Raw genomic sequence first — 8813 nt, 5'->3', positions numbered from 1 at the left:
TGTTCGTTCCGTGCATTGGGCAATACACAAAAAATATTAGAAAATGGAACTTAATACAAATAAACTAAACAATCTAGTAATAATAAACTCTACACGCACGTGTTTCGAATCTTTTCAATCTGATTAAAATAAGATCAGAGTCAGGGATTTGTTAAATTTATTTTAGCGCATACAGCAGTGCAGTGACAATATTGTGTCAGAATTTGTCTGCAAGAATTCGTTTTAGTAGTAGTGAACAGTATGAGAGTTTTACAAAAAAAAACAAAACCTCAAACGAGGATCTTGTTTTAACCAGATTGTTGCCATAACAATATTTTTTATTTTACGATTTATCGTACTAAAATTGTTTCTTTGATAAAATATCATACGGAATTATTTTGTCACTTTTGTGTAAAAATTGCCCCTCTTAATTTTTCCATATCCAAAATAGAAAAAAAAAACTAGTAGAAATCGAGAAATAGTGTTAATTGGTCGAAAATGTTGGAAAAGAACCCGGAAAATGGTGTATGGCCAAGTCAACCGTAATCCTTTCGGTTGGGAGTCATATACAGCGCCCTCTAGAAAGGCATAGTTTTCTGAGAGGTCAATGTTCACCGCAATAATAATAATGGCGGCGCCCAGGCGGCGTGATGCAAGTTCTACAAATTTAGACCAAAATATTGCAACCAGTGCATCCGTGGACGATAACTATCCATGGTCATTCAGAATATTGTTACGGAGTACCACTAATTTCGTGGACAATCACATCCAAGCATTTAGGGTAAGTGAATACAAAAAAATTTGTGTGTGTGTGTCACGGTGTTCATATATTTGTGAACTAATTACTAAATACCTCCCGCGAGCGAAATAGGAACCTGTAATTGGTTAAAATGACCAGAAACGTGCATAAATACACCTATGGGTTAATAATACATTCAATCATACAATATTCACGCCAATATTCACGTAATTAACTTGCGGGACGCCATTTGCGTCTTTGGGCCCAGCACGCCAGGCTTTCATCAATAAAAACAAAAGGCTTATCCATTCGTTAAAGTTTAAAATATTTGCTGTACACCATGTATTTAGCAGCTCAGGGACTATTCTGAGCCACATAACGACCTGTAAGTCATTTTTTCGTAGTTTTTTGTTTTTCTTGAATTTTGTCAACAGTTCTTCTTGCACCAACACCATGGGTAACTGGACAACTGGACCCCAAGACAACTGGACCCCAGACAACTGGACCCCGAGACAACTGGACCCCAGACAACTGGACCCCGAGACAAATGGACCCCCGTATAGTTGTCTCGGGGTCCAGTTGTCTGGGGTCCAGTTGTCTTGGGGTCCAGTTGTCTAGAAACCACACCATGTATGCATTTTTTTCTCGGTGCCTAGTTTTCTTGCTACACATCTTCCACCTCCATGATTTGAAGTAGTCAAACCCTAATACATTTACTACTCAACTGACTGATACCATGGAAGGTAAAACGAGCATGCTGATACTATGTCTAATATTTGATATCATGAGGGGTAGTTGTATAGAGACGGCGAAACGAAATTTTGCATGGGCCAATGTGCCACGTAAACGCAAGCGACCCCCCCCCCCCGAATGCCTCTGCATTCTAAAAGCATCACCAGTGCAATTTGTTTTTCCCCTCTCTGCTCATGGACCTGCAGCTTCTTGGTTATAACATATCCCAACATATGACGATTGGAGCTGTTAAAACTACAGCAATTTCAAATTGTTGATAAAACACTGACTTACGAAAGTATACAGCACTAATGTGTCAAAATAGAAGATAAAATTTGCCTGAATTAAATTAAGGTATCGGGACTATTATTTGCATACTTTTTTCATCTTCTAATTGGGACCAAACGACTACAAATAGACCCAGGAAAGTATATATTTTTGGATACGCCAGACTTCAAGCTTTTCAAAGGTGTGTTTGCCATGCCCGTATCTGCATTCTACGGTTAGTTACTTAATCAAAAGTGAAAAATTACTTTTTTTGTAAAAAAAATAATTACGCATTTATGCTGGTGATAATAAGTTTTATTTTCACTTTTCCTAGTTGTTCAATAGTCTGGTAAATTGAATGTGTCTGGTCAGTTTTATTCAAGCAACGTGTTTTGAAAAATAGTGTCCTGAATTTTAATTTCTGTTTTAGTCGCATTGACCCCAACTCAAACTACAACACATTGGTAAATAATCCATGAAATAGTTTGTCTGGACACATTCAAGCTCCTCTCATTGTCACCTTAACGTTGTGAAAATTTGGTGTTGATTCAACGAAAATAAGTATACGTTATTTTTTGTTAAAGACCTTGTATTTTGAAAAACATAAACTAGAAAACGTCGAAGTCACAGCAAAGATTTTCAAGCTTGTTTATCTGCACAAGTGATTTGTTTTCCCATCAATGTCTGTTTTAACATGTGTAGGGGCATCCAAATGTGTAAGGCTATTGGAAACCAACAAATTAAAGGAATGGGATAGCTATAGTTCGATAAAACGGCAGATGAAAACACTAAAATCAATGATTTTTTTTCAGTGGCTGTGTGACCTTGTGTCTGACACATTCATATGCAAATGACTAATCTGTGAAATAAACAGGGGCAGAGACAAACCACTCAAATGTTTGGAAACACACATTGTGTGTCAGATAGCTACTGATAACACATCCTAACATTGCTTTGTCTTGAGTTAATCTTTGAAACTTATAGGCACACAAATTAAACATGTGTTGTTGATTTTAGAAAACACTACTGAAGCTGCCTTGCTTCCCTTCAGAAAATCCACATTTTAACCAACTTACATGACATTCTAGGTTACGTTGACTTTGTCAGATGAAAGTTTATAGTGCATTTCATCAATTAATAAATAAATGTGAAAATCGGAATTTTTAACACAAATAATAGTCTCGCTATCTTAAAAGGAAATAAAAAAAGTTAAAATAAAAATATTTTGTGAATATATGTGTATGTAGGTAACTGCTATGGTCTTCGCTGTGCTGATGACTAAGAATAATACAATTTTGATAAGCTACATGTGGAATATTACAATTCATGAGTTTGTATTTGTTAAATTTTTTTTATGCAGTCACTCTCTACAGTCATCGCGTTGATAGGTGTTGGATATATTATAAAGAGTACACGGCCAGTAAGTACATATGTATAGTCAAATAACTGGTAAGAATCTATTATTTATATGCAAATCTTACAATCCATACATTTCGGGCATTATGCGAAATCTCGCAGTAAACAACAAATCTACTATTGAATAATAGGATTGTGATTATGAATAAATGATTCAAGTGAAGATAAAAAGTGAATTTATGTATAGTACGAGTAGTCTAGTCTAACTACCGGAGATAACTATTTGTTTTCGTATTTGCTATAATAGGCCATATAACTTTATTGAAACATTGCATGACGATTCAAATAATAAAATATTCAGTTCTCTCATGTAGTTTTCCAAGTTTCGCCATGTCCGAGGTATACCCAAGGAATTCATTAAGAAGAATGTGAGACTGAGGGGTTATGTCAAATCAGTTACAAATGAACACTTAAATGTGGAGCATATACCTATTATTGAAGTCAAGAGGTTCCGATGGATGGGTGCTGTCACTAAGCAAGGTGAGAGATACTCTAAATATAAATGAACAATGACAGTGACTGATTCGCTATCACCTTAAACAAGGCAGGATATGCAACAAATTACAGATGCGCATACGTGTCACAAAGCAACTTGAGATTTTGGTCTCATATTGGTATAGTATTACAGAGCATATTTTGTACTTTTGCCATTTATACAAGACATAAATGCAATACTTTAATTTTTACATTTCTGGGGGTTGTATAAAGATTTGGCTATGTATAAGAATTTTGTTCAGTATGGTTTTGCGTTTGACACAATAATAATGCGGGTTTTGAACCCAAGGGGGGGGGGGTTCTCTGAATGAAATATGGTACGCAAGCTGAAGTAAACAAAATGTGTAAAAGGGGTGTTATTTAGTTATTTGATACATATACCATGTTTAAGGTTGAACATATAAAGTGTTAAAAAAGGAATTCATGATACCTCATATTGGAAACAGTATGATTTTAGTATGTATATAGGGTATCTATTTTGAGTTTCACAAAAATAAGTACGTGTTTAGAGGGTTTTTTGAAAAGCTATACTTCAGCATGGGTACCAAGTCTGACTTGGAGTACCCACCCTGGGATTATGAACCATTATGGCAATATTAGATGTACCAGTACATCCAAAGTAAACGTATGTTACCTTTAACTGAATAAATCACATAATGTTTTTCATATTTCTTCCAAAATTTCAGGCAAGATGATGTCTAGTATTATTAACACAGAAATTATAGAAAAAATGTTGAGAAATGCATCTATACATTTTGATTGTAATAAACATTTTGTCCAAAAAAGTGAAGAACAACTACCAATGAAGATCGGCAACATGTGATTTCTCGTTTGTGATATAACCTAACTTGTGCCATCTTTATTCTAGATTCAGAATGTCTGTTACCTGTTAAAATTGGAGGTGTGGAATTATTAGAAGGTGCAGTCCCATTTCTCCAACTCAATGCTGAAAAGAAACACATCTGGTTTGTTTTACTAAAACTCAACACAGAGGGCAGTGTAGACTGTGCCGTGACAGTCAGCAAGGTAAATACAATAATTCTGTGGTTTTCTTTTTAGAGTAGCAATGACATAACTTCTGATATAAATTTTCAGGGTTTAATGTTTTTTGTAATCCTGAGTAGTGTGTACATGTATTTACCCGAGTAGACTTGTGTACCTGTATAGATCATATTAATTTGCAATTTATTTGTGTAAGTGGTGTCAATATTGTCCACATACATTCATATACAGTATAGTTATTCTAAACAATAGACTTTTTTATCTTCAAACATTGTTATCTTATTGCATTGTTTGATTTACTGCTAACATTAATGGTCTTCTTGTTTTTAATATGATGGTCGATGGTATGAATCGCCTTCTAACTACATCTGATCTAATTATGTAAATCATATTTTGGGAGCTCATCTCGGATAGGATTTCTCAACCACTCAAAGGCCATGTCACTCAAGAAAGGGTTGTAACACTTGTAATGACTGGGAAGTGATTGTATGAGATTTGAATGTGATTTGCATAGGTAATCTGGAGGTCACCTGGAGTTAGAGATGATTTATATCAGTGGCCATATTTTAAAATTAATCATCTAATTTTATACTGATTGGTATTCCTATTATTGTAGCACTGTTTGATTCTGTTTTCTCACAGGGCTGGTTTAGAAGAATCAACATTAATGAAGCAATTGTTAAAGAAGGACTTGGGAAGGCAACTCCTATTGAAGGAATTACTAAACACAAAAGATATTTAAAACTATCACAAAAACTTATAAAGGCTGAGATTTCTGCAGAAAGGAAAGGCAAGGGAATTTGGACAAAGCCACCTAGATGGGAAATGTTTAAAAACAGTATACATATGACAGCAGCTAATGTAGCAACACGCCTGCGTCGCCGTGGCAATGATTCAAAATTGTTTCTATGGCAACGTATAAAGAAGATGTTTACAAAGAAAGATAATGGTGATAACAAGATATGATTTATCAGTGGCTTTCATATTGGACATATTAGTATTAGTGTTACTCTGTTTTGTTGGTGCACTTGCCGTGACATAGTGGAAACAGTACATTTATGAAACGTACCATAGACAGTTTACAATTGTCCATAAACACATGTCTATATGCACCATCTGTTGTTCTGTATGCTTTTCAGGTCGATTATAAACCATACAATATCCATGTGTCAGTCTGGTGAATAGGTCTATGATGTGAAACCACCTGAGCAAATTTGTTTGAAATCAAATTAACATTCCAAATACAACACTGGGGATCATGCCCAAAATCCTTTGGACTACCGGTAATTGGATGGCATAATTATGTAATCAATAATGTTAATGTTAAGTGTTTAATCTATTAAGACACATATTGGTGTACTATGAAAAAATTACAAATAAAATGCAGTGAAGATTATTCGACTTTTGAAATTGGTCAAAATTCTTTATTATTGTTGAATGTTTGTCTCTGAGATATTGTGTTTTTGCCTTGCTCTTGAACTAAAGTTTAGAGCAAGGTATAGTTGGTGTCCGTCGTTCGTCATCCATAAACTCAACTATGCAAAAAGTTTGCATGAGATTTATTTCAAACTGATACACCATATGTAAAAGTGTGTAATCTGGTTCTGCTGACAAATTGGACTGCCATGCATGCATAATTTTTGAGATTTAAAAATGTGTTTTATCTTTCTAGCTTGCTTTCTTCTATCGTTTTGAATGTCAAAGACAGGATGTTCTGGTATAAATACTGGTGTACTATGACCTAATTATTGAAATCGGATGTAATGGATCAGTGCAGTTTACTGTCATTAGTATATTGAAAAACATGTTAAAAAAATTACATGCAATTTTAGCGAATTGTGGTGAAATGACGTAATAGCGAAATATTGATTTAGCGAATCTCTCTTGTCATTATTGATTTCCTGTTTTCACAATACTTGTCTGTGGCGTGCCAAAACAAATGCGCAGTTATCATCTCCATACTATAAAAAAAACAAAGAAAAACTGTCTAGTGTAATTAGGAAGCGCCCCAGATTTTTTATGTTCCGAATTACTGTATACAAATTTACAAGCCTTGACCATTTTGAATTTATAATAAAGTCATTAGCGAAAGTATATTTACCTTTGGTGGACTTCTCTTAAATTTGTTTGTTTTCATAAAATGAGATATTTTAGACTTGGATGTTATCTCAATTGACCCAATTATGTTCGATCTGTTCATTATTTTCCCCCTTGCAACATTTCCAAAATGCAAGACTATAATAGTTTCCCTGTCATGTTTGTACGATTTAAGCATTGTTGCTACCGTGTTATATATAATTGTCAATGTGGTGTTTTCAGAATATTCGTGAATAATTATGTCGATGGCACAGTAAGGAAAACGTGTTTCTTCAGAGAGGGTGCAGTTGCCATGAATCCTGTATTACATTTCTTATCTCCCCCTTGCTGCAGTTTATGCAGCTCTCTTGGTCGTGGTATACGTTGCGGGGCGACCAACAACGTAACGTAATATCAAAATAGCTTAAGCGGCCAATAAGAGCTGCTAAACTGCAGCAAATCTCCCCCAGTTGTTTAAAAGATTAAAACGTTATCACAAAAATAAAACACGAGACATGCGTTAGATCAAAAGAAATACCCTCATTGCCAGTCTGTTTATTCGTTTGAAGGTTAAATTCACCTGGAAACGGACTTGGATAAGATCATGATCAGACATGATGGACTGGCAAGGGGTCATGATCACTGTTATGCTGACCGCCACAAAAAAAAATATATTTATAGTATTTCCGACCTCATGACATCTACAGCGCTGTGAAATGGCAGAAGAACAACAGGGAGCCCGGGAACTATAATCAACTGTACGCACTCCTATGAGCGGGGTTGGAGTTGGGGTTATCGGCTGGTATCACGCCGTACACTAGACACCAGCCGAGAGTTCCTGGGCAACCAGTTGAGCAAGGCTAACCGAGTCGTGACCTCGATGTGGTTCGTAACCAGTCTTGTGATTGGTTGTTGATAACCTCCAACTGTGCCATGCGTTTGGGCAAACCGTTAGGAATTCCTAAATGGAGTAAATTTGTGTACTTTTCTTGATTTATTCTGCAGATATCGGTAAAATGTAGGTAGCTTTGGCGAAATTTGAAGAAGCAACTAATATTCTTCAACCTGGTATTTTTTTTTAGATTTTATTTTTCATTCTTTTCGTCTGTGTTTTCGAGTTTAAAAAATGTGAGCTGGCTGGAGCCTTCATCCCTTGTCTATTTCTTACACTAGATACCAGCCGATACCCCCCCCCCCCCGCTCATAGAGACTGTGTATTATAGTTGATTATAGTTCCTAATTCCTGGGCTCCCTGTGGTAATTCTTGCGACAATATAATAAACTCGCAAATATAAATCGCGGGCAATGAATAAACATACACATGTCGATCTTTCTGCAATTTATGGTATACGTTGCGGGGCGACGCAACGTAATGTCATAATAGCCAGCCTGGCAACCTGCGGCGCATCATGAATTTTCAAGGTGAATGTTCCGGCGAAGCACTCCACTGTGGAGGGAGGAATGTTCGAACGGAGCATCACCGTGCAGGCGGACGATGCCTGTGGCGGTGAAAACAAATGTCCAAAACTCGCAGAAAACGGTACTTTGGGATGATTGTTGAGACTCCTCTGAACAGTGTAACAAGATTAGCCCTAAGTGTGTAACATGTATAAATTTGGTTGTTCGGAATTACTTCAAAGTTGAGTTTGTGTTGTTTACTCGAATTTTCACCGGCTCGACCGGCGTTCCACAGCAGCGCGCATAGAAATGTTGGCTGGTCCCCGCCTCTACGCGCAAGCTCAAAGCCGGGTCACGTTATCTGACGCACAGTTCAGCGAAATAGAAATGCAGTACAGTGGTGCGCGTCGTAGCAACGAAGGAACGTCTTGTGACGTAGCTCCGCCCCCGTGGTCAAACGTTTAGTGATGTCCGCTCCCGGGTGTCCGCTGTGTACTAAAAACATGTTTTTTGGAGTGTTATTCAGAAGAGTGGTTGAATTCAGTAATAATGACTTTAAAATCGTATTTCCACTCAAACGATTCAAATCCCGTAGTAGATTGTCCACGCAATATACAGTGGTGAGGGCGCTATTTGATTGGAAATGCGACTGTTCTAGGGGTCCTTTGAAGGCGGACCAAGATAATTTTATAAACATGTAGCTAGGGCG

At 36.6% G+C, this 8813-nt stretch overlaps 1 protein-coding gene across 1 annotated transcript; it reads left to right on the top strand.

Annotated features, from left to right (window-relative positions):
- Positions 1–603: 603 nt before the first annotated feature.
- Positions 604–6040, top strand: LOC100375036 (mitochondrial inner membrane subdomain organizer 1-like). The gene is made up of 5 exons (XM_002737490.4): positions 604–760; positions 3078–3137; positions 3448–3613; positions 4497–4654; positions 5273–6040. Exons 1-5 carry the CDS (start codon positions 608–610, stop codon positions 5594–5596), a joined length of 861 nt encoding a protein of 286 aa, XP_002737536.1. The 5' UTR covers positions 604–607; the 3' UTR covers positions 5597–6040.
- The last annotated feature ends 2773 nt before the right edge of the window (positions 6041–8813 follow it).

The sequence above is a fragment of the Saccoglossus kowalevskii genome, chromosome 15 (genome assembly GCF_978046115.1).
Source record: "Saccoglossus kowalevskii chromosome 15, keSacKowa6.1, whole genome shotgun sequence".
NCBI lineage: Eukaryota > Metazoa > Hemichordata > Enteropneusta > Harrimaniidae > Saccoglossus > Saccoglossus kowalevskii.
This window is presented reverse-complemented; position numbering and strand designations above follow the sequence as displayed.